Here is a 27,391-nt window from a genome sequence, read left to right as displayed (position 1 = left end):
GATTCTAAATCAGATTCAATGGCGTCTGCCCTAAACCTATCATACAGCGGTAGTGGCGCCGTGAGCTCATAATAATGACCTGGCTTCTGAGTTTTTTCGAGAAACGAGCAGTTTTCCAGAGGATATTTGCTTTGATTTGCGAGATTTGCAAACTCAACTGGCTTCAAATATAAAACCAGCAGCATTTTGGCAGGTAAAATTAGGGAACAATTCTTCCACAAAAAAAAAAGAGATTTCAAGTTGTTTCTTGACACTCCCATTTGAGGTCAAACTAAACATAAAACACAGAGAATGATGTGTTGTGTTTTTAAGGCATATCAACGCTAACACATAATGGGAATCGCCAAAGACGAATAGCTTCTATTTCGGGGTGGTATAACCCTTTCAGCAACTGATCGAACACAAATGATGCAGCAACACATGTATACAGAAAATATTACAGTACCCGCAGGCATGAATTCTTTATCCTCTGCAAAGAACAACTAGTATTAATGCCGTATGTATATCCGTATGTCTGTATTATACTGCCCCAAGGTGGCCAAGGAGCAGACACCAGAAGGAGGAGCACAATGCCCATTGAATTGAAGCAAAAATTGTGACAAAGCTGTTTAATTTGTTACATTCTATTTAATTATGTCTTGTTGTACGTTTTTATAAAGTAGAATACTATAGAATGCTATTTCCTCATGATAAAACAATACAATTAGGTGTTTTTTTGTTGTGGGGAATCCGCCACAGATGAATGGCATTTTCATTTCATTTCCATTTCAATGGAGAAAGATGATTTGAGAAGGAGAGAAAAAAATCGGTCTGAAGTGTTTCGGATGGGAATGAGGGGTGGTAGTGCGTTGAGATCGAAAATGCCAAAATGTCTCCTTGTTTGCTGTCTACCTGCTAGGTGTAAAATGTCAGCTGTGTGCAGATCGTCTCATATTATTCTTGTTACAGCCTCTCGTGTGGGTGTGTTTTTGTGTGGGTGCTGCAGGATTGCGCACTTTTTGTAATGAGCTGCTTCATGTGCACACAGCAAGATAAAGCTGCTCTATTCTCCATCGTCATCCCTTCTTTGTACTTTTCTGCATCCACATTTGGCAGCAGAATAGCCTCACTAAGCCAGAGATTAATACTGTTTCCAAAAATGCGTTGGGTTCATTGAACACGAAATTGTTTTTGATGTACACACCAACAAGCAAGTTAGGTTCACTGAAGACTCAATATTGTCTTTGATTTTGAGGTTGGGGTCGTTCAAGAAAAAATGTGTTACATTCATTGAAGACTGAATTGTCTTCAGTGTTTAGAAAAACACGCACAATGGTACCTCGGCTTACTTTTTTAAGTAATAACAAATAATAAAATAAACAAAAAATTATTTTTTAAAAAAACAAATAAATAAACAATAAAATGTCAGGAAAAGCCCACTAGAACATCTTAACTTTATTTGCCGTTAATCAGAGTCACTTTAAATGTTGGCAGGTGTGTGCTGACTCCCTTTTAATATGAGTTTGAATGTGATTGGTTAATTATGAACACAGCCACATTAGTTATAAGGTGTGTACAATTGTGCAACCACATTATCTTAGAGGTTTCTTTTCACTTCTCCTAAACAAAAGTTATAATAATTATTAAATTAATTGACTTGTACAGCTTATAGGTCACATTAACGGTGAAAAAAGTTGTAAAATAATGTATCTCTTTTTTTTGTGTACACTAAACATTTGAACAGGGGTGTGTAGACTTTTTATATCCATTGTACATGTCATTCATGAAGCAAAACTGCGCTACTTTACAACTGCATGCTACAAGTATAACGAATGACAATACACAATTATACTAATTGACATCTGGTGCTTCACTCGTAGTAATAGTTGTTCGCAGATGTCAACTAGTGCACAGTTTTGCCTCACTATGAACATATAGTAGCCAACTATAAGTTCATTCAGAACTTTTTTAAGTTCTACCAGATATGAGCTGCTGTTTGGTCAATTTTCTGCTTTGTGTTGCGATCAAACGTTCAGCTTCAGCCGCTCCGCCACTAGATGGAGGCATTGAAATTCACAACAATCGCCAAGCATCAGTTGTGAAAGCAAAATTATGAAAGAGATGCGCCGGTGCAATATGATTGGCTGCACAGCATGGATCCCGTTAGCTCTAGCGCAACTAATCAGAGGACAGAAAAATGCCGTAACACCAGCACTCTGGATTCTGAAGGCCTTGGGCAGATTACAATGACAATGCAGCATATAGAAGTTGAAATCTGGTTTGACAACAAAACAAAACAAAATCTAACATACGCCAACTGGAAGCTGGGCAGCCAAGACAACCACACTATGAAATAAAAATAATAGATTGGTGGAAATAAATACAATTTAATGGAGTTTGAGGGCCCTAACTGTATGCTGCTGCTGTATACAGAACAATACAATAATCACCATGCATACCACTACCCACACTTTCTATTCCAGCAGTTTTATTAACCTTTTCATTTGCATAATGTACCAGTTGCTTACAATATTATGAAATGGACTTTTTTAGGGCTAAAATCTTTATCTAGTTTTTGGCACTTTGGCTTTCTGCACTACTGTATTTTAATGTTGGTCACGACGGTGGTCCTTGGAGGGGCAAGTTTTTTTTTTTTTGGGTGGGTGGGGGGGGGGGGGGGGGGGTGATACCTGGTGTCAAAAGTTTTGAGAAGCACTGTTGAAGATAGCAAACAAGGAGACATTTTGTCAATTTTCAGGGGACTATCTCAATCCACCATCCCTTCTGACACTTCACATCCGCCTCCTTCAATTTTCTCTCAGCTATTTTTATTTTGGGCAGGGGCGGGATTTTCATCTTTTTCTTCAATGTTTATTCATATTCACCGAGGGTTCCAAGAGGGAGATAAGAAGCCGAGTGCTGAGCTGGGCCCGAGGGCTGCCGGTCGGGGGCCGAGACATAAACACATTTGAAAAAGCACCGCATAGCCTACCTATTTCTCATCACGTAGGGCCTCCCTGCACTGTTTGTCAAAAAACATGTCTGACCCTCAACTGTCAACAGTGTTTATCGTGATTGTGGGAGGAACAAAAAAAAAAAACAAAAAAAACCACCCACGCGTGGCTTGTGTGTGTGCTGTGAAAATGGCTGAAGGGTGTGTAATGATGTGCGTGGACTGATGCCTCTGATACGCCCCGCTCCCAAATCACATTCCCATATGGAAACCTCCCTAAATCCGCGCCACAATGCATACCAGCCTTCTCCTTCGCCTTGCCTAGCTCCCGCCACCCCCCAGACTCCGATTTCCAGAGCCAAATATTCAAATTTCAAGAGGTCAGACTTGGAACTTCACTTTCCCACTCTCCACTTTAGAGATCTGTGGTTATCCTGAGAGTTAAAAAGGTCGATTTAAATTTGCAAGGTAGCGCATTGGAGCAGTGCTACGCAATAGGGTCTCGCAACAAGAAGATAGTGAGTTTGAATGGTATGTGTATTATCCCATAGTTTAGCATGTTTAGTCAAAAACATAAACATGCACGCTAGGTTCAGTGAGGACAAAAGGTCCGAGGTCAAAACCAGCCTGGCGTAATTCTGCAAGGAGGCGGTCTAGACCCGCTTTCGGTCATTTCGTAGACCGGCATAACCCAGCGCGATTGGAAGTGGGACGTCTGTGCTGGTGTGGGGGTCACACGGCTTAACTTCAATCTTGTCCAATCAAAGCGGTCCCTCTCATTTCCTTTAAAAGCGGCGCAAATTGTCTCGCCGGCTAAAACCTGAAACTATATTGAACGTTTACAAAACTATTTGAGTTAGGTTCTTTGAATTATTGATACTTACAAAAACATTTACATTCGTTTGTCTTTGTTACCAAAAACATGCGCATTAGGTTGGTTGACGCCTTAATTGTCTTTGCTGACACAAACTCGTACATTACGTTCACTGAAGACAAGCTTGTCCATAGACGTGAATTCTTATGCGTTGTCTAGATTGTGAGTCCGCAAATTCAAACAAACGAAGGATTATATCGCTGGTAAATATATCACAGGCCATCAGCGCAATCCCCACATACCGTGCAAATAATGCCTCCTAGTGGCTGCGGCGTGGAAAAGCTTGACGCGATTGGATGATAAAATGCTTTGCGACATCGTGGCTTTAATGTAAACTAGCTCGTCTTTGATAGTCAGGGCGGGTAAAATGTCCAATATGTTGGCACAAAAAAGCAATAAAAGGCTGTGATAGCTCACCTGTCCTCCATGAGTCGTGCAATTTTTGAGGTATGTCAAACAAATACACACACAGGTAAATAATAAGAAGAATGAAAGCACCCCCATTTTCATGGCAAATCGGCAAAAATTGCCAACTTCCTGTTCGATTCCAGGCATGGGTCCTTCAGACTTTTTCTTGTGTCCTGTACTTATGGACGTGTACACACAATTCCGTGTTCATCGGCGAAACTGCCGCCAGGCGCTGATTTTTTTCCAGGGGGCGCTAGTGAATGAGTTTTGTGAGGGAAGGGCGAGGCGGGTCCTTCAAATTCATAATTTTTTTTACCAGGTTGAGTTTTTAGGCATATGGTCCATGTACTAGTATGCTCTTTCATTTTCATGCCCTAGTAAGACAATTCAGCACACTAGTAGAATGATTGTCTCTTAAGGATAATGTGGTTGCACAAGTGTGCACACCCACTTTAAACTGATGTGGCTGTGTCAACCAATTACACTCAAACTTAAATGGGAGTCAGTACACACCTGCAACCATTAAAAGTCCCTGTGATTAACCCCAAATAAATCTCAGATGTTCTAGCAGACTTTTGTTGACTTTTCTTTTGCTTCCGAGCAGGAGCCAGAAGGTTTTGTGGTAACAGTGACTGCTATTTTAGACTGTTCATAATCCCCTCCTGATTGTCTAAGGCCCCAGTTCCATCTGAAGAAAAAACAGCCCCAACATATGCTGCTTCCACCCCCGTGCTGCACTGTAGGTACGGTGTTCTTTTGGTAATGAGCAGTGTTGTGTTTTTGCCAAACATATAATAGTATCTTTTGGAATTATGGCCCAAAACGTCAACCTTGGTTTCATCTCTTTTTTTTGTTTACACAAAACATTTGAACAGGGGTGTGTAGACGTTTTATATCCATTGTACATGTCATCAATGAAGCAAAACTGCGCTACTTTACAACTGCATGCTACAAGTGTAACTAATGACAATACACAATTGTACTTATTGACATCTGGTGCTTCACTCGTAGTAATAGTTGTTCGCAGATGTCAACTAGTGAACAGTTTTGCCTCACTATGAACATATAGTAGTTGTCTCACTAGTATGCCAAAGTTGTCATACTAGTGTGGAGAAATGTCATCCGTTACTGGTAAGGCAGTCGTTTTACTAGTGCGCGCAATTGTCTTTCTTGTGAAGAGAAAACGCCGACTAGTATATGAATAAACTGGGTAACAATGATATTGAATAAATGCTCAAAACGGATTTATGGAAAGCAGTTTGAGCGTTTGTTCAGATATCCTTGATACAAGTCTGTGAAACATGCCTACTAGTTTGGCCTACTAGTGTTGCATGTGCAGAACTAATAAATATCAACAAAGTTTAATTGTGTACTAGTAGGCCAAAAGTGGCATTAGCAGTGTAAAAACATTACCAGTGAGATACATTCGTTTTACCAGGGGCTGAATTGTGAGGACAAAGAGCATACTAGTACACAGGCTCAAATACTCAGTATTTTGGGGGGGTCTTAAAATACAAATATTGTTCCACCTGGATACAAATTGGACCCCAAAAAGACTATTTCATTAAAAATATATTTTGGACCCAGAATAGCAGCAGCAATGTCTGTTACACGTTCATTCTTGAACTCTGGCTCCCTCTGCAGGATATTCAATGTAGGTGCAATACCCCTCGCTTGCTCTTGAGTCCAGCAGAATGAAGAAAAAAAACCAAAAACGTCCTTTAACGTAAGCCTCAGAAAATAGCATTATGGATGTTGTCACAATGAACAGGTGTGTTTGACATGTTTATCCCCTCGAGGGCGACAAAGCCCAAATGAAATAAAAGGCTTCTTTTCCCTTTTTTGTTTTTCTAGCAGAGCTGCGATTGAGCCAACAAGAAGCTTCACTTGGCTGAACACAACAGGAGCAGCGGCAAAATAAGAAACGTCTTTTTATTCCAAGGGCCCTCCCCTGACCCCCTTCCCCCCCCCCTCCCTGTTTTTTCTCCTCCCCCTCCCCATCCTCCCCCTTCCCCTCTCCTTCCATCTCCATTTCACATACCCTCCTTCCATACTCCCTCCCTCCCTCTCTACTAACGACATTACAACCTGCCTCCCAACCGCCGCCCATGCACGGAGCTCCGCCGAGTGCGTCGAGGCGCAGCGCCGCGGGGGTGTCGCCGCCACAGTCGGCCTGAGAACCGCGTGCGCGCACCCGGACGACCAGCATCACCTCCGAGAAGAAGAAGAGGAGGGAGGGGGGCTTGTAAGAAGAAGGAGTGGAGGGAGAAGAGGGAGAAACAACACCACGCGTGTTTTCTTTCTTTCTTGGGGGGGTGAGCGTGGAAAGGAGGAGGAGAAGGGATCAACCAGCAGGGACGAGTAAGTCGTGATTTTGCTTCCTTTTGCTTCGTGGTGGGCAGCATCCCGCAGTCACAGTGGGGGGAAAAAATGATTCAAATGGCAGGGAAAATGTGAGAAAAATATTCATAAATGTGCGCAACGTTAGATTTCTTATTTCAAGCATGTTTTTTTTCCCCGCCGTTGCCTTTATTTTTGCATTTGACAGGTGTATCCGGACATGTTTACGCCAGTGCTCCATCATGTCATATCGATCTGTTGTGCTGCTGAGAGAAGATGAGAGAGAGAGAGAGAGAGAGAGAGTGTGTGTGTGTGTGTGTGTATATGTCAGCATCAGTACCACCATCATCACCCCTCTTATTTTGATTTTAATCCTGTGATGATGCCGACTGCCTTCCTCATCCAGTGCGGGTGTGTTGGGATGTGAGCAGTCTGCTGCTCCAATATGGCGCACGGTGTTGGCCATGACATAGCCCTGTCTGGAATCTGTGTGTGTGTGTGTGTGTGTGTGTGTGTGTGTGTCACTAGGCTGCTGTGCTCAAGTCGGTACAGTACAGTACACCAGTATGCATACGGTGTAATATGTGTGGCCTTTCTAGCTCCTGGGGGCGGTTAATGTGATGGCTTGTAAAACAGTCAGTGGGTCACCCTTAAATTAAAAAAAAAAAAAAAAATCCCAAGTAAAGGTTAAATTATAAAGCACTCGTTCATGTAGTCAATTGCATTTATACAAAAACAGAATGCAAGCTCTGAATGAAACTATTCGAAACTAACACCTGTGGATTCTGTACAAAAAATCGAGATGAACGCAGATGAAATCACACTTGGATTATATGCGGTCGTCCGCTAAATCAGATGAATCTGTCAAACCTCTGATTGAACACAGATAAATGAATGCTCAGGGTAATGCGATGCAGTCCTCTGCATAGTCTCTTGAATCCATCAAGAATCTAAATTAATGCAGATGTATGGCGCTTCCGGATAATGCGATGCGGATGTCTGTGTACTGAGTCAAAATCTAAATTAACACCGGTAAATACAGGCTCTGGATCACATTCGTTCGTCCGCACAGCCATGTAAATCTGTCAAAAATCGAAATGAACACAGATGATGTGGACTCGGGATACAGCTTTGAGGTCCTCCGCATTGTCAGCTAAGTTCATCGAAAATCAAAATGAAAAAACAAGCAATGCTGTCGTAAATCGTAATTAACGTCAATAAAGTTGGTCGGCAGAATCCATCAAAAATCAAAACGAACTCAGATGAAGGCGGGCTCTGGATAAAGTTATGCAGCCGTCTGCAAAGTCAGCTGAATGGAACACAGACAAATGCAGGTTTGTATACGGGCCGTTGTGTTTCTGACTGATTGTAACAGTAAACACACAAATAGTGCGTGTTACCGGCCCCGTGATTGCTTTGTTAGCGAACAGCAGGTGGGGTAGACGACATAAAAGTGCTTGTTTTTGTTTTAGTCTCTCTTCCAGCCTTTGTCTCTGCACACGTCTTCTGTTGATCAGACTTGCGCCAAAGTGATGCGAGGCGAGAGCGTAAACACAAATACACGCCCGTTGCAGCTTACTACTGTGAGGGCTGTTTCTAACTTTTTAGTTGCTTACGTCTTACATATTGTATGTATTATCTCACATTCGTATGGAATCCTATTTTATGTGCAGTAGCATTTGTAAAAACTGTCACGTTTCATTGGAGAGTTTGACCAACACATTAAACACTTTCACTGCCAGCGGTTTTCCAAGCAGAGTTCCCCTTGCTGCTAACTGTTTCCGAGCATTTTCACTGATCTTTTAAGACCCACAGAATATTATGTTCTGTGACTATTTCAGCACTGCACCTAACATAAGAAAGTGTAAATCACTTTGTTCCTGTATTTGTCTGTTCTTAGTAATAAGTAGAACATGGGTTGATTTGGCTTTTTGTGAAAAGAAACATGTCAAGCAGAACAGTGACTTTCACGCTAAAATTGTTTGGTTTTGTCACACCTCAAACTATTAAACAACAAAAACAAGCCCGAGAAAGGGCTTTTGATTGCAAAATAATTCTTTTTTTAGGGATGCACAACGCTAAAATGCACCCTGAGCCACGCACGAGCGTCAGGGGCTTTTTTAGAAGCGCTTCACCATTCATTACATGAACTGTATCATCTTTTCTCACGGTCGCGACACGCACGTTTTACTAATTACTGTGACAGATACTCTGTTTATACCGTACATAAACATACTCTGTTGGAGTGTCAGGTCCCTAAACTTATCCAACCTCCATAATCAACGTGACAAGCTGAGATGTGCCCCCTAATCTTTATCTTCGTCTCAAAGGCTGTGCTGATCTCAACAATGGAACTCCGCCATCTACAGTGATCCATTAGTTTTTACAGTGGTTTACAAACCTGAATTTCGCAGCTTGATGATAAACGTTCTTTTATATCTCGGTAGTGGGAAATAAAATGAACTAAATCTTTACTGTAGTTATCTGCCTATTTCTGCAAATGTGCCAGTAAGCCCTTCTGAATTTTGACCTACTGTGACATCACAGTGGGGCCAATTTACATAACACGGCACCTACAGTGAGTTTCTCAGTGTACTGATGACCTAATCGGCGTGGCTGGGTGAAGTTCCTGAGTGGTAGCGCTTCTGAAGCACTACCATCAAAAGATAAGATGAGCTGCAAAGTGCACAGATTAGCTTTAGCGAACAGTCTCACCAGCATTAGCTTCCGATAATAATGATAAACTGTAAAAATGTTTAGCTACTTAAGGGTGGGGTATATTTGTTTATGGCCCTGTCATGTGCCACACCGCTGCATTATTTGACAAGTGTGTGTGTGTGTGTTGGGGGGGGGGGGGTTAGCTTCTAATAAACGACACGTGATTGCTAAATGAAGTTGTTGGCGTCAGGCGTTTGGTTTTCATTCTAACAAAAGTCGGGCTCGCCATTGGCCCAGCAGTAAGTGAGGTGAGCTCACTGCATGAGACAGATCCGCCCCTAAAACCAGCCAATTTCACCCGAGCAAGAAATGAGCTGTAAAAACTTGGATGACGAAGGTATGCTACAGATGTAATGAAGACACCTGGGTACTGTTTTACATTGTGACAAAGGGACAGGCCGCCTCCCGTGTGGCTCGTGTCCGCTTTCTGTCCGCTCAGCGATTCTCGGTGGAGCTGCCGGGCGCTCGTCTCATCCGCCCGATCGCCGGCGGGCTTTGTGGCCTCGGCGGCGCCATGTGAGCTCCTGTGCTCCCGTGTGTGTGGCACAATGAGCTGGCGGGCTCTGGGAGGCATCTGATTGCACAGATTAGCAAATAGTCTCACCTGCCTGTCACCAGTGAAAATGAAATCCAGTCTTTTATGTCTTTCCACCCCCACCGCCTTCACATTGTGGACGAACAGCAGCCTCGCCCCCTGGTCGTCATGGTAACAAAAGCTGTAGTCAGTGTTGCCCCCGCAGTAGAAGTGAACGGGATGAGCAGTCCCGCCCTCCCTCAAAACAGGCTAATGTAAGTATGGCGGTTGTAAAGTATTCTATAATTCTTGATCCTGGGTATATTTTGACTAAAGCACATCACATCCATGTTATTAAGACCCCTTGGAACAAAAAGTAAATTGTACCCTCACAACTGGACTCTATCACTATTTCCAATAGTGTGCTGATGAGTACAAAAGTCTGCTTGAGGTCGCTGTGGCCCAGTGAGCTATTTTTAGCCTGGCCGCTTGGCCATTATTAAAGGACATTGGGTGTCTCCTTACCCAACGGTGATATATATTCATACTGAAAATGAGCCTCATTGTCATTAAGCAACCATCAATGCAGTCGTTAGCTACCAGATCAGGAATTAAGAAAGGAAGTGGAAGCGTCTGGGAGCCCAAGAAACCCTTTCCGATTCGCAAACTGACCTCGTTCTGAATTCTGTAGAACATAACTCAAACTTTTCAATGAAAAACGCATCTATGGACACCGATTAGCATATTTCTGTGCTCCTTCTGTCATGCCCGAAGATGCCGCCCAAACGCCGAGCTCCCTCTGAGCTCGCGTCGGCTGACAGTCAGCCATATTGACAGCGAGCAGCAGCGTGACGAAAGATTCCAGGGGATGTCCGACAGGCAGGTGAGGTCTCCTTGTGGGCTGACGCCAGAGAATTCATGGTGGTAAACCTATCCAGACGATGCAGAGAAACCTCCAGATCGCTTTTGGAAGTGGTGGAAGTTTAAGACCCTGTGAAGACAATTCACGCCCGGTGGAGAGGTTGTCCAATTCACCGTGGGTCTGCACAACAGACACGGAAACCCAAATAACACAAAACACATAACCCTTAAGGGAAGAGGCCTTTTTTCAGGTTGTAGGCATGGCTTGATGACTAACTGCACGCTGTAGTGGTAGAAATAGGCCACGTTATTAGTCCTTAGTACGAAACTGGCAATTATGCCGAATCGCCACGGATGGGATGACGGCACTCGGTAGCCCTGTATTCGGGGGGAGGCGTCATTCATTTGTGCATTTTTGCTCGTCGTGTTGGTTGCTCGGTCCTTAACCCTCGTGAATAGCGAGGGTTCAATGTAGTGAAGCTCAGACAGTCGCTATTGGTCGACGGAAAGGAGGAACATAGTATAGTAGGAATGTGAGATATTATTAGATGATGCAACGCGGCCCACCTTGCTTCTTTCGGTGCAGCGCGTTTCTATTAATCTCTTTTTCTCCTGGATGGTCACATTACACATTAGCACCCCTCCTTCCGTCTCCACTCCCCCTTTCCAACGACTGCTTTGTCATGACAGATAAGACGAAGCGAGAGAGCAGCACCAGATATCGTGCCTTCTGGAAAGTGTCTTTTTTATCCTCTCCAGTCGATTTCCCCCCAGCTCACATTCATTGGCGCGCACTCATGATGATCACCAGTGGTCGCAATCAAAAGGCCTATTGATACAAAGCCAAGGGGGGGACTTTGAACTGGACATAACCCGAGTTTTTAACACACACAAATATGCACTTCTGCTCACAATTCCCAACAAAACAAAAACAATTCCCGAGCCTCTTGGGAACCTTTGTTTTTGGGATCGGCCAGTGGAAGGCACCTAATGCTTCCTGCGTTAGGCAGCGTCGGATGGCCTTGTCTTGTTAATGCGTAGGCTTCCTATGTGTGGATATTGCTGATTGGCTAAAAAGATGACACATACACTTCCTTTAGCTGCACTTTCAGGGTAGGAGTCCATTTCTTTCCCTGCACAATCCGAAGACAAGGATAATAGTTTGTTCAAGTATTGTGTAAATTACTGTAGAAGAAGGGTTTGGTAACAGAAAAATGCAATATCTCAACATTGTTTATTATTATGACAATTTGGAATTTGGGTACAGATTTGAGCAAAAATCACAGAAGTTGACGAGCGTGATTTGCTTTCGCGGGCCACATAAAGTGATGTGGCGGGCCTCATCTGACCCCCGGGCCTTGAGTTTGACACTGATACCCTAGAGGCAACATCTACACGAATGTACCCCAGAGGATTACTGTGTTGGTAATCACTCATATATATATATATATATATATATATATATATATATATATATATATATATTTATTTATTTATTTATATATTTCTTTTTTTCTAACATCTTTCTTACACCGAGACATAACTACGTTTGAGCTGCAAAAATACCCGACCCCCCCCCCCCCTGCCCCCACCACAACGCTTCTTCGCCTCGACAACGAGGCGCTCTAAAGCGACCACGCCAGGGGATTGTCAGAAGGGACCATGAACGTTTTGGACAAATTGTACTTGTCAGAGTAGTTTTAATGCAGAGTAGTTTTTCTGCATCATACATTTCACTTGAGTATTTTTGTTAAGAAGAAACGTTACTTTTTCTCCGTTCCATGCTGCTCGTTACTTTTACAGTGATTGTAATTAATTAGCTGTTTTATGATAGTGACTATAGGTTAAGAAGCTTTTAATGTTGTTGTTTTTCCCATTGTACAGTACACTACAGCTGAGCCTATATTATGTCAGAAGGGTTCAGACATGACTTCACTTTATTGTGTACAACCGCTAGAGATATTATTCATGGTCCTTCTCTGAGGGGGGGCTGACCTCTTCAAAAGCTAACATTGGACCTCGGCGGACTTCCTCGAGTTTTGACCGTCGCTGCTTCAGACAGTCGGATGCGCTGACCTGCATGTGCAATTGGCCTGGGACAAGAATGCGTATGTGTGTATGTGTGGGGAGGGCCATTGTTGTCTTTATTTGTCGGGCCTGAAAGGAAGGAAGACGTGGAAGTATGGAGCAGAGACTCGTAGAGCAAAGTGCTTCTCCAGCTGTGTGTGTGTGGGGGGGGGGGGGGGGGGGGGGGGAAATTGGAGATTAGTTTCCTTTCTCTTCCAGTGCATAGCGAAGGTCGTTAAACTCGAGAGTCATTTCATTCTCATCATTCTTTCTGTGTAGTGGAAACTTTTCTTTTTTTCCCCTGCCAGACACTTCTATTAATTGTGTGTATGTGTGGGATAATCCATTCATTCCTTGCCAACGTCGGCTGTCTTGCTTACCCTTTAAAGTACAGGATGATTGAAAAGTAACTCCCTATTTTAAAATACTTAGAATTTATTCATATGTTGTAATATTGTTTTCTCCATTTTTTTTGGTGTATGTTCCATGGTTAAAGGAGCAAGTCTATTCTACCAAAGCAACGACTTCGGAAGAACTTGAAGGGCGAATACGAGAAGTGGTGGCTAATGCTATCCATATCCAATTTGAAATCAAACTCCCACTTTCTTCTCATGTTCATTTCTTGTAAGAATTATAGTTCAGAAAGAAATGACTTAAAAGTACTTAAAAACAGGGAGTTACCTTTCAATCACCCGGTAGTAGTGGATAAAGGATGACACTTTCATCTGTTTAAAGTTATATTTGAACGTGTTCGGAAAAAATGAGGAAAACAAAAACAAAAAAAACACACGTCGTCAAACGAGGAATCCAGTTGTCTCGATTCATTTGCGGATTACCATGACCTGGATAACTGAGAATCAACACAGACATAAAGAAAAAAAAACATTTTTTTGCAAGCACATTGGTATTTTTGTTGCTTTTGTGATAGTAATTAATCGTACTTTAATCAAAAATTAAATTCCTTGCATTATATAATTGTTGATTGATTCAATAAAAACATTATTGATTATAAAAAATCTAATTTGTCAAATTTGAAGGAAACAATGACTTGAATTCGTTTTGGAATAAGGCCGTAGCGTAGCAAAATATGGGGAAAAAAGTGAAGCCCTGCGAATACTTTCCGGATGCACTCGAGTGCAGTATTCGCAGGGCTTCACTTTTAGAGACTTTTCACAACTTTGAGGAGCCGTGCTGATTTTCTTTTCTTTTTCTTTTTCTTTTTTTTTTGTATCTCACCTTAATGGACTCCAAATGAACTTCTCAATTCAATCGCAAAAGTGCCACTCAGACCTGAGCCGATGATTGCCTCTCATGTGAACGCCTCCAATTAAAAAGTGAAGTGGGCGGTTTGTCGTTTTCGCCGTTTTCAAACACTTTGCAAGTGATTGTTCCACTCGACTGGTTTTAATAGCGTTCCCCGTTGTTTGTTTTGTTTTTCTAATAAAGGCAAGTCGTCCCGCATGGTTGCTTACAATATTTCCCAGCTCACGCATTGACGTGTTTACTGGCTGCTTTATTCCGTGGGTGGATTACAGGCTGTTAATATGGTGTCCAATTGATGCACCTGTTCGACATCATTTTTTTTTTTTATCGTCCACTTTTTTTCCCCATCCAGATGGCGCGGCATAAACAAGTTCTAAATTAATCAAACTGTGGCTAAATTCTGCGTTATGATAAATTTACAGTATGTGCCAAATGGGTATCTCACAGCTGGAAATCACACAGGAAAGGGCCAAAAGACTGTAAGCAGTTGAATTTAAATGAAATATATTCATTTTCACACTTTCATTTTGCAGTATTTTGCACTACTCTAAGGGATCTTTGTAAGTTCTCGCATAGACTCGAGACTTCCATTTAGGGACTGGTGGGATTAGGTCTCGTTTAGATGTGTTCGGTGATATTTCAGTCTTTTGTAAAGTGAATAGCGGTGCCAGAGGAAGGATGCTTTTAGGAGCGGGTTGGTGGGGCTCTAAGCGAGCCCTTAATGTGTTCCTTCCTGGAAATGCTACAAGAGCACTGGCTGCACTCATCAGGGGAATTGCTTCAGACATGAGCTCTCCTGCAATGCACCTGCCTTGACATATTGACAAAATATGGCTTTGTTTGGTCAGGAACACTTCCTCTGTTTATCGGCGGGTCCGACCGATGCTATCGGTCCACAATTATCTGACCTCGATGTCTTACAGTAGATGTAATTACTGTTCTGACAATGCGGCGATGTTTCTCGGATTCACCTTTTTCCCGAAGCCACACCCACGAAATACACACTGGTATTATCCCTCAAATAACTGAACCCTGTTGTTAGCTCATTAACTAAAACGATAACTTTATGCAACTAACGTGAAGCCCACTTTTGTATATAATCTAAAACAGTGAATTTCAACCCCTGTGCCAGTGAAATGATCCAGTTTCACTTAATTGCTCTGAAAATTATTATTTATTTACTCCAAATATTGTATCATAGATAGTGACAGGCCGAACAATTCAATGGCAGAAGATAGAATTCACGCGTATCCACCTGTTGCCATTCGTTCATTCGGAATCATTTGTCTTCGTGATCAAATAAACGGGCCAGATTTCACACCGAGTAAATTAGTGAGCAAATTGAGATGAGCTCATCGTTGCTTCAATGTACTTTTTGTGACATTTTTGCTTGGTGGCATGCCGTGAGGTTTTTCGCATAAGGGAAAATAAGGTTCTGTGGCTCAATAAATGTTGGCAGACACTGATGCGGAATGCTTTTCCCACACCGGGAGCCTTCACGTGAGGCTGCGCGGGCGCACGTCGAGAAAGCGTGAGTGGAGTGTTGCACGGGCGGCGGTCGATCAGATGATTGCGGTCGTGTCCATGTGACGCTGATGTGGCTTGTTGACATGCAGCACAAGGCAGTCTTGTGTCTCTGAGTGTGTGTGTGTGTGTGTGTGTGTGTGTGTTGGTTGATGGTTAAATGTTCAATGTTTGTGTCACTCTGTGTGTGAATGAGACAATTGCCGTTGTTGCCATTTGGTTGTTTTACTGTTAATGTTGCTCTTCTCTGTGTTGTGCATTTCCTAAAAAGAAGACAGCCAATTAAGGTTGCACTTTTCCAAAAAAAAAAAGAAAGGGTTGAAGCTGTTTTACGCTACTGTTCGAACTGTTCCTCTTGCCCGCAGCGTTTATTTCCTAAAAAGAAGACAAACGATGTCTCACTTTCCGAAAAAGAAAAGATTGAAGCTGTAAAATACTTCAGTCCAAACTTACCGTTGACCTTGTCTGTTGATTTACTTAAAAAGAAGACAAACTGTCGATGTTGCATGTTCCTGAAAAGATTGAAGCTGTTATATATATATTTCTGTGCATACTGTTACTGTTGCACTTGTCCTGATCGCTCATTTCCTAAAAAGAAGCAAAACTATCAATGTTGCATTTTCCTAAAAAGAAAAGAAGAAGCTGTAGTATATTACTGTTCGAACTGTTACTGTTGCACTTTCCTAAAAAGAAAATCTTTTTGTTATATATGGTTAAATTTGTATTATTAAAAATATATACGCATATATTTGTTGATTTAAAAAACTTGTATTCATTGGGGAATTTACTGCTAGAAGTTTGCATTTTTAACCCTTCATTCTACCCGCCTTTAACTCTGTTTGTGTTTATACCAAAAGAAAACAGAAGCGCTACATGGTGACACTTTCCCAGCATTATTTATACCTATCCTTTCTCCCATCATGGTCTCCCGCCTCTTGTCTGGAACACATTATGAGTAGAGCAGGACTCTCCTGCTGGCACATTAGCATGCCTCCACCGGCTCTCCTGGACTGGAAAGAGTCCAAAGCAAAGCAAAGCAACGAGTATTGAACTTGTTGAGAGTTTGTTTTCTCGGGCGGCCTACAAGCAAATGCTGAAGTCAGCGAACGTTTGCTTCACCTGCTTCTCTCTCTCTCTCTCTCTCTCTCTCTCTCTCTCTCTCTCTTCATTCTCCCCCTTGAGGATGGATGAGGTGTCGCAAGAGGAGAGGCTCCAGGTCATCGCTGTGAGTAGAAAAGAAACACGGAATATCTTCCCCGCTCCCCGTAACGCCGCTCAACCCAGTAACCGTTTACATCCCCTTCCACTATTACAGACTATCAAACGCTAATGCACACGCTTACGCTCGCTTACTCGCTAGCTCTGTAATTAGTCGCAATTAAGAAAGATAAACGAGACACACATACATACACGTTTTATTACCTACACACTATTATCCAGTATCAATACACTCACAACAGTAAAGGTTGTAAAGGTTGCTGCATGCTTTGAATGGTAGACACTTTTTTTTTTAATGTACATCCTGTGGCAAATTCAACCAATATTCGTTCAAATGCAACCCAGAGCTGAAAGTCACTCACACGTTAAATAAAAAGAAATAAGAGTAAATAGTAAATGAAAGTTGGACACGAAAGACATGTACGCCATACACTTTCTTTTTACACTCACTGACAGTAAGCGTTGTGAATTTTTGCTGCATGCTTTGAATGAATGCTATCGATAGCGTTCGCCTCAGCCAAAATAGCTTGAAAATGAAAACAAAAAAGAATACATTTTGTATTGTTGTGACACACTACGTTATTTGGAGTTCATATTTTTTGTTGTCTCTGTGTGGTTTTGTGAGCAGAATATGCATACAATTAATGTGCTAATGCGGTTGTAGGAGAAACGGAAGAAGCAGACAGAGATTGAGAATAAGAGGAGGCAGCTGGACGATGACAGACGACAACTACAACATCTCAAGGTACACTGGTATTTTGCCTTATTCAGGAAAACAAATTACAAAAAAAGGCAACGGATTAATGCACAGGTCTGGGACCTACCGTATGTGGCTCTCACAGATACATTTTAGCTGACATTTCTTCATGATAAATCATGAAAAATCCCTCTGAAATGTTCAATTTATCTTTCATTGTAAAAAAACAAAAAAATCAAATGAGGCCCCTGGGCACAAACGTTCACCCACCCACAGAAAAATGGATAATACAACATGTTGCTACAAGGGCAGAATAACAACTGTTCCCTTTATTTATTTTGACAGTCCTTTCTCTGTCGCGGCTCCCTTTATCTGCAAAAACGAATAAAAGTCATGCCGAGCGCTGAACCTTTAACTTGCTTCAACCCAAGCTGATGATAAACAAACGCTGCCAGCTCACGAGGCCTCCCAGGCAACGGCGCCCGCCAACTCCCAGCCTCAGCGATTCCTTCAAGCCGTGTGCGAGCCTCCCCGACCGTTGGAATGTTCCAAATGGACGGCAGATAACACCAGGAGCTCCCTCACATGCTGCTTATACACACACACACGCGCACAAACGGTGGACTCTTCGCACACTTGTCGTATCAAGAGGCCAGGTTTTTGTCAGCGCGTGCGTCAACGCTGTCAAAGGTATTTGGCCAGGCTGCCGATAAGCAAAGTTTGAGGAGGCCGGAGTACTCGCACTCTGTACTTAAGTAGAAATAGTTACTTGGGTAAAGAAAGACTGGTGTAGGTAGACGTTTTGTACTTATGTATGCATTGAATTAAGTAAAGGTACAAAAAAAAAGTACAAACGTAAAAATGACTTTTCACTGTCAATTATATATAATACTTGTTTCGATAACTTGACGCAGTGGGAAAAAAACTGCATCACAATCTGCACACAAAAGTAGTCTCCTTCTCACATTTTTGGGAATATTTTCTCAAATCTTTTCATGGGACAACACTGACGAAATGGCAAAGTAGTCAGTGTACAGCTTCATAACAGTGTAAATTAACTGTCCCCCACAATAACTCAACACAAGTGAGCACACCCCTGATAGAAAATGTCCAAATGTCTCCCAATTAGCCATTTTTCCTTCCCCAGTGTCATGTGAATCGTTAGCGTTAGAAGGTCTCAGGTGGTGGAAAATTAATTAAAAACACCGGCAGGTGCTTTTTTTTTTTTTTTTAGTGTCATCGCTCTCACACGCTCATACTGGTCATTTGAAGTTCGCTACAGCACCTCATGGCAAAGAGATCGCGGACAAAAAAAGAAATAAATTAAAAAAAAAAAAGAATGTCCACCAAGGTCCACGAAGAAGTTGAGTGCACTTGCTCAGCGGCACATCCAGAGGTTGTCTTTGGAAAATGGACAAACCTGCAGAGGTTGAAGAATAATAAGACACTTTGGGCACAATTTGGATCTTTTCACATAGCGGTGTACTCACTTTTGTTGTCAGTAGCTTAGACATTAATGGGCTGCGTGTTGCGTTATTTTGAAGGGACAGTAAATTTACACTGTTACACAAGCTGTACACTGACTACTTTACATTGTCATGTTGTTTCAGAGCTAGCTATCTTTGGCTCAAAATGTATATCATCATTACTAATGTTATGTTGTCAAAACTAACTTAATGCTTAACTTGTTCACTGCCATTGACGGCTGTTGAATTTAAATATCCATGTTAACATGGAGGACTGGCAGTTTAATAAGGAAATGATAACAACTGGAAAAATACAATTTATACAGTATGTGATCTTTCAGATTAGACATATTTTTTTAATGCCAGGGGCTGGTGTTTTTTTAGGCACAACGCATTTGCAACAAATCTTTCATATACCTGACAACGTCACCACATTCTCTAGAATGAGGCTACGCACGGGGAATATCTTGTTTCTCCGAATCTGTTGAGTCATCATTATCAATGCGCTCTGGTTTACGTTGTACCATTTCTCTGGTGTCCCTGTTTATTCCCCCAAGATCTCAATCAATCAAGATCTCTCTCAACCACTCTTGACTTTACATCTCTCTATTTAACGTCTTTAATACATTGCGGCGTCATCTGCTATGATTGAGAAGAAGAAAAAAAGCAACAAGCCCATTCGGACAAAGTAATGAGTAGCATGTACAGATATCGGTTTTCAAACCTAGCGGATAAAAGTAAAAGGTCGTCAGAAAAAGAAATACTCAGGTAAAGTAGAGTTACCTGAAAAGTACAGTCACAACATATTTGTACTTTGTTACTTCCTACTTATTGAGAACACAAAGAGTTCATCTATTTTCAGAACTCATCTCTTATCACGTTTGTGTGAGTGTGTGTGAAGTGTGTGAGCATGCGGTCATTGTGTACTTCATTGAGGGAACGCGCAAGCCTCGGACAATGCGGACGGCTTTGGCAGAGGAAACACTGCTTTGTCCCACTCCCACCCACAGGAAACGCCTCACGGACACGCACGCACACACACACACACACACACACACACACACAAACATACGCGACATAGAAAGTGTTATCTCGCGCTACAGTTGAAAGAAATTTGTGCTAGCTGCAGCAAGTCGTCATAGCCTGGCGTCGCCATTAATGTGGAAACCCAAATTTAAAACATCTTGTACCACATTGGCTGTTTCCTTTGATATAGTGACGCAATGAAGTCACACTTTTTGCGGCCGGTTTCGGTCCCTATACACCCAGCGGCTAGTCGTCGTAATTACGACTGAAGTAATTGAGGCCTCCCGCTAAAGGGCCGCAGAGTCCACAAGGTGACGACAAAGGACTAGTTTTATCTCAATGAAGCTCTTCAACTCACTTCAAATTGTTTCCTCAGGCCAACGATGCCAACAGATGGCACGAGCACAGAAACGGCGACTACGGTGAATCTTTTTGCAGATAACGGGACTTTTAAAAAAAATAATAATAATCCGCAAATCGGCCAATTCGCGATTGCCGAATTGCAAATATGCGGCGGTTCACTGTATTCCAACAGCATGCAATTTAATTGTTGTTTCCATCTAAGCAATGAGTGAATACTAAAAGAAAAGCTCATACTCTGGTATAGTACCTTCTTTAAAAGACGAACCATGAAATTCACCCAAAATTGGCTGCTAATTCCACTACTGTTATAGACACGGCCTGCTGCAATATGATTGGCTACAGGAAAGAAGCATTGAAAGAAATGTATTACTCCAGTGTAGTGCCTTTATTATGAATTACACAAACCCTGACCATAACAATCTTAATTTGTCTTCATTTTGTACAAATGTGATACATATTCATCTCGTTGCGTGCGCGTTAGCCTGCCCTTCCCGCAGTGCAGCAGCCAATCACATTGCAACGGGACATAGCAACTTCCCCATGCCGACAACCATAGTGGGATTCGATTTGGTGTTCGGTGTTCAAACGGAATAAGTCAATTTGTGACTAAATTGAGACGAGAGCGTCATTATTTCAGCATCTTTTTGTGTCATTTTTGTTTGGTGTGCGATCATCATCGTGGTGAGCTTAGCATAAGATGCTTTTGGCGTGTTAACCATTTGTCTGGACTCCATTAAAACGACCTCGTGCAAAATACGCCCTACTTTGCACTGCAACCCGTTTAATGGAGATGTACTCAATGGATGTGGACCTTTCGATAGCGATAAACTCTTCCCTGAAATGATGTCTATGTAATATCCCCAGAGACGTGTGTGTCACAGTTCCGCCCTTTGTCTGCTACATTTGCAGCTTTTTACCCCACAGAACAATGGAGAGACACATAACTTTACGACCCCGTGGATGTATGCGTGTGCCCGTGTGCACGTGCGCGTGTGCGAGAGTACATTGCATGATGTCATCCGCTGGCGGCGTTAGGGTGTGGCAGGATTGAGACGGCAGAGAAAGCGAGAGAGAGAGAGAAAGAGAGAGGCGAGCGTTTTTTTTTTCTGTTTGTTTTTTTTTTTTGTTTTGATTCAGTGCTGGTCTGGCGGAGGAAGGGTGTTGAATTACAATGTGTGTGTTCTTGTCTTTCTACGTTATTGCAACACCACCCTTGACGATGGGACATCATTCAAGATAGACAACTGAAATGCTCTCGCGCACACCGCTGAAACACTCTCAAACCACGACTGAATGTATTTCGTTTTGCTCACAGACACTTGTAAAAGACTCTTATCCACTCTACTGAATTTCAGTATACTATATGATCCCCTTTCAGTATATGACCGTGTATGATGTGTGAAATGACTTCGGCGGTGCGTGTGAGGGTTTCAGTTGTGAGTGAGAGAGTATTTCAGGAGTGTTGTAGTGCATTTCGGTAGTGTAATAAGAGTGTTTCAGTTGTGTGTGTGTGAGAGAGCGAGAGAGATGTAGTCCTGAATTATGTCCCTGACGGCCCCTCGTAATTGACGTCTTGTGTGCTGTGTGTGTGTGTATATATACACTGCTATACTCGCCGGGAGCATTGAAAGAAAAGCACTTCCACAGATGAAACATCTCCAGATGAGAAAGAGTGGGGATCCACTCTTGACATTTACAGCTTAGTTTACCACGCTACACCTTCCCGAAAAGTTCACGAACTGCTTAACGCATGCAAGGAGGCAGGAAACAGAGGAAGGGGAAAAGAAACAGGGGCTGTCGAAATTGTTATTGCATCACAGCTGAGGAATTCACAAGTCAAGACTTTTTTTTTTTTTTTTTTTTTGTCCCGACGGAGTTGGAAAACGTTCCCATCTGCTTTTCCGTACGGCCTCAAGAGGTCACCTGTGCGTCACCAGTCGTGGAAAAAAGCCCATCGTGGTTTATATTTCTTCAGTACTTCATAGCCGTGACAAGTATTTGTTTTGGTATCTGCAGGAGGGCCACAATTGCACGCTGAGTTAAGATAACAGCATGATAGCATTTGGAAACGGATTAAGGGGATGAAGACGGTTAATGGGGCCAACGAGTTCTTTTCATCTGGGCATGGTCGGCGATCTCTTAACTGGCCGTGAAGACCTTTGTCACCGTTACGCTCGCAAGCGGCACTGATCCGGAGATGGAACGATAACGCCAGGTTTTCAAATTGCTCCCGTCGAAGTAATCCGAGCTCAATAGGTGAGATGCGCGCTTAGAATTTTGTTCCTCGCTCCGTCCGCAATCAATATGGCCATCACCAAATATGCTCCCTTGTTCAGAATGTAGACTGAAGTTGATTTATGATTTTTAAATATTGAACAGGTTTAATATTTACCGCTGTCGGCCCCCGATTGTTTTACAAGCAGATCAAGGAAGAAAAATCACTCTTAACACACCCCACACACACCACAGGATAAGCGCTCAGGATAATATTCTCGCGCGGGGGTCACCAACATGGTGCTCCCGGGCACCCGGCGGCCCTCAAGGGACCACATGAGTAGCCCGATCAAAAATAGCTCACGATTGATGGGATATGGCAAGTGATCATTTGCAAATCTATACAGTTGAAATAAAGGGTTGCATATTGCTATTCATCCGTTTCTTACAATATGCTAATGATCACAAATGTTTTATTTCATAAGTTTGAATCAAATTCCACATTAACTAGGACCTGAGTAGCAGTAGCTCTGGGTTTCAGAGGGGTTTAGAGTTTAAAGAAGCTCAACGACTTATTCGCTTTCGCCCCTGCAGTCCAAGGCGTTGAGGGAGCGCTGGTTGTTAGACGGCGCTCCGGCCGAGGAGGAGACCCAGAAGCGTCTGCTGGAGGAGGAGGTGAAGACCAGAATCCTGGAGCAGGTCATTCTCAGGTCAGTGTCAGAAAAAAAAACGGTTTGGAGAATTCTGTGATTGGATGTTGCAAGATCTTTACATTGGATTGGATACAGTAACAACAACTTATTTGGTTCAACAGTAACAAGTCATTTGGAGTTGTTGAATCGGCTGAAAGTGACACAATTTAGAAAGTATTATAATCACGAAACATATTGGCCACGCTCAGATTTTGACCATGCATCCATTTTTTATAGGGCTTGTCCTTATTAGGGTCAAGGGTGAGCTGGAGCCTATCCAAGATGACTTCGGTTCGACCTGAGACTGGTTGCCAGGTCATCGTAGGGCGCTTCTAGACAAACAACCATTCCCGCTCACATTCACATAAATAGACAATTTAGAGTATTTAAAGAACCTAACATGAATTTTGGGGGTGGTAAGAAGCCAAAGATTTGAACGTGTTAACCACATGCTGCTGCCCTTTGGAGAATTTGAAAAACAACTCATCTCACTACATAAAAGTAACATTTCACATAATCGGATATTCCTTTGTCTTTTTTTTTCTTTGTCAAAATGTAAAAAATACTCATCACAAATATTACCTGCTTGCGTTACTTTCAGCCAAAATATACAGTACCTAGTCACCAATTTCCCATGTTTAAGCTTTACAATAAACTGAAATTAGGGATTCATTGCATGAATCCAATTAATATTGTGGAGAAATAAAATAAATGAATATGCATAACCCTTGGATAAAATATGCTTTCCTCTAGATTTCTCCTATTTGGGATTATAATTGTTTGTTTCGGTGTAATCTTAACGTGATAGTGGAGTTAAATTGAAATATATAAATATTATATCTAATGTTTTCACAGATGCAGGGGCTTAAAAGCTTGAATACTAGACGTGAATACATAGTTCACAACAGTGTTTATCAAAAAGTGCAGTGCATGGGAATTTCATACTGAAATTGTTTGCGGTCATTTTCGGCATTAAATGCAAAAATGCTGTTCACATTTGAGTGTGTGTCTGTGTGTGTGTGTGTGTGTGTGTGTGTTTGAGGCAGGCTGGAGCAGGAGATTGAAGAACTGGAGACAGGCGTGCCAGCCAATAAGGGCGTGGCCAGAGAAAATGGAGGTACGTCGGGTTGCCACGCCGACACACAATTAGAGCGGAAACCATAGCAACTTCCCGACGCGGCTCCCCGAGACAGCGAGCGCTATTAAACGCCACCGATGGCGGTGGCAAAGTATTCGCACACTCGTGTAAAAGTGAAGTATTGCCGGGATTTACTGTAGCGTAGATTTGTACCGATAGCGGAAAGGTTTGTAAGGTACTTCCCACGATGAACACGGGCTCACTGTACTTCTCTTTCCCCTCACTCCCCGACTTGCCGTCTCTGCCGCCCCCCTCAGGAGAGAACGGCGTCGCGCAGACCCCCAAGAGGGAGGTGGCCGGAATGGAGGCCGAGCTGCTGGGCCCCAGCCCCGAGAAGGCCAGCGCCGACAACCCCGTCACGCTGGTCTTCATGGGCTACAAGACGGTGGAGGAAGAGCGGGACGGCCGCCCGGCCGCGGGGGCCGACGGGGCGGACGGCGACGTGAAGGCCGAGTTTGTGGTGATCGAGGACGGGGAGGCCAAGCTGGCGGCGGGCGCCGGGGACGGGGCCACGGACGACCAGGCGCCGCCCAACGGGAGCATGGCGGAGAAGGAAAAGGCCGACGGGCTCGAGGAGAAGGAGAAGAAAAAGAGCTGCAAGTGCTGCGTGGTCATGTGAGCTGTGCAAGTTGTGTACGCGTGTGTGTGTGTGTGTGTGTGTGAGAGAGAGAGAGAGAGAGAGAGAGAGAGAGAGAGGGTGTGCGTGCTAATGTGCAGGCTTGTGCGCCAATGCATCTGTCTGTTGCCAGACGTGTACTTTAGCTTTGTGTTTAAGTGTACGTACGCGTGTGTGTATGTGCAGAATGCGCGCGCGCATGTGTGTCCGTGTGTCAGGACCGTACAATGCCAACTTTCCGCCACCGAGAGCCAAAACAAGCTCCAGCTCCAACAAACAACAACAACAACAAAATAACCACAAAGACTCACAAGTACTCAGCCTTCTTTACTCTTGTATTTGACTTTTGGTTCCTATTGATATTTTTCTATTTTTCTGTCTATTGTATTCAGTATATCTTTGTTATTATTATGATTATGATTATGATTATGGGACTGTGTACTGTACTGTTTGTTGTTATTGTTGGAAAGGGAGGAAATAGCTGTTCGCTCTCTGGATTGTACCGCGACCCCCTCAAAAGGAGGGAAAACCCCCCAGAAAACTAACAAAAACATTTTTAAAAAGTCATTCATAGTCCAAACAAGACACAGATGCTTGGAAATATATATCTCTGTGTAAGCCTAGCTATTTATCAGCCAATTTCATATTGCAATATTGTCCAAGATATTATTTTGAATAGTATTTTAATATATTGATATGAAATTATGTTTTATACAGTGTATTTATTTGTTTTTTGTTTGCGGTTCTGTGTGTGTAATTCATCATCGCCGTCACCGTTAACTTGCATGTAAGCTTTGTGTCATTAACCAGCGTCTTATTTGACTAACTTGGGGAGGATTTACGCTTCAGGTCCAAGTGCCCAATTCGGATTTATTGCCGACAATATACGTTTCCACGTCAAGTACATTTCAAGTGACACACGTCCGAACATCAACGTAACGCATGAAACCACCCACGTGTGCAGATACCCAAATTGTACATAACTTCAGGCGTAAACAAGTAACAATGCATAAATACAAATGTTAAACGTTACATAGTGTTTAGTTGGTCTTAGCCGACTCCCACATTACTCCGCTGCACGGGCCGCAACTGTCGCCATTTATTTTGTTTATGCCATATTTAATTGGCATCCCCCCCCCAAAAAAAAAAAATCTGTTTTTGAGCCCGATGCACATACTTAACATTAGAAAAATCTCACGGCGTATCACCAAACAAAAATGTTCCAAAAGAGTATGGGAATAATGATGGTCTCATCCCAATTTACTTAGCGTGAAATTTCGGTCTGTTTAGTTGAACACGAAGCTATTCTGTTGAATGACTGGCAAAAGGTGGGTACACAGGTTAATTATACCTTCTGCCATCTGGTGGAAGAGCCTTTAATAGTTTTGCCTGTCACTATATGTTGCTGGCATCGATAGATAAACGAAGATGCATGAGTTGTAGTCAATAATTTTCTGGGAAATGAAGCGAAATTGCGTCATTTCCCGCGGCACACCTGATGGTCGCTCACAGCACAGCGGTCGGGAGACACTTCCATGTGTTTATTTGCATTGTTTAAGCAGACGCAACTCGGGGTATATCCAATTTGTGCGTTTTACGCCGCACTCGCATTGGTACATATCCGATACAAATCTGATATCTGCATGTGGAAGAGGCCTGATTCAGATGTGAAGAAATGCGATTCCTCATGACACGTAATCCGACATGCACCACCAAGAACACCCCCCCCCCCCCCCCCCCCCGAAAAAAAAAAAAATCTGAATTGTGTCACTAGAACTGTGATGCATAAATCCAGCCAGTCACGCGAATCACCGTTCGATCACAATATACTCCATAAACGCTTCCCGTCAGTACTGTGTGTGAGATATATAAATATATATATATAAGTATATGTACATGAAAGTCACAGCTTTTTGTATGATTTCAACCGTTACGAACAAGTGAGTTGCACAGCTGCCGGGGGGGAAGGGATGTCAGTGTTCCTCTGACCCCCCCCCCCCGCCAGTAGACTCGTAGCACTGCATGAAGCCTTGCAACTGTTTGGACCGTCTCGTCACTGTTGAGTCTCTTTTTTTGATGTGTGCGCGATCACCCTTTCACGTGAATGTAAAAGCAAGCGAGCAGGGGTTCCACTGGGATGTGTTGGCCCGTAAACGAGAAGAAGAAGAAGTCAGGCTTTGCGCAGCTCACACTCAATGCTTTTTGTGTCTTTATGAACCAAATAAAATCTGTTGCTACTGTAAAAGTGCGTCTGTTGATGGGTTGCTGCGGTCTACTTTTTAAATAGTGTCATTTTAGGAGTTGAGTCAACTTTAAAGCTTGGAGACATACCTGTGGGACAAAATTATTGCATAATTATTAGTTGGACAGAAAGTGTCTTTTTCGTAAACGGTGTAAATCCTGCACGGCAGGCGGCGCAACTGCGCCAGAGGCGGACTGGGCTGGTGTTGGTAATCTCGT

General features: G+C 42.9%; 1 protein-coding gene across 1 annotated transcript in view; it reads left to right on the top strand.

The window, feature by feature from the left end:
* Positions 1-27,176, top strand: part of palm1b (paralemmin 1b) — a 33,406-nt gene extending 6,230 nt beyond the window's left edge. Inside the window, exons 2-7 of the mRNA XM_061696906.1 lie at positions 6,137-6,575; positions 16,684-16,726; positions 17,384-17,464; positions 23,080-23,195; positions 24,224-24,294; positions 24,573-27,176. Coding sequence (XP_061552890.1) covers positions 6,137-6,575; positions 16,684-16,726; positions 17,384-17,464; positions 23,080-23,195; positions 24,224-24,294; positions 24,573-24,934 — 1,112 coding nt within the window. The 3' untranslated portion in view covers positions 24,935-27,176. The remainder of the gene's footprint in view (positions 1-6,136; positions 6,576-16,683; positions 16,727-17,383; positions 17,465-23,079; positions 23,196-24,223; positions 24,295-24,572) is intronic.
* The last annotated feature ends 215 nt before the right edge of the window (positions 27,177-27,391 follow it).

The sequence above is a fragment of the Phycodurus eques genome, chromosome 14, assembly GCF_024500275.1.
Source record: "Phycodurus eques isolate BA_2022a chromosome 14, UOR_Pequ_1.1, whole genome shotgun sequence".
NCBI lineage: Eukaryota > Metazoa > Chordata > Actinopteri > Syngnathiformes > Syngnathidae > Phycodurus > Phycodurus eques.
The sequence above is the reverse complement of the archived record's forward strand: the minus strand, read 5'-3'. Positions and strand labels throughout refer to the sequence as shown.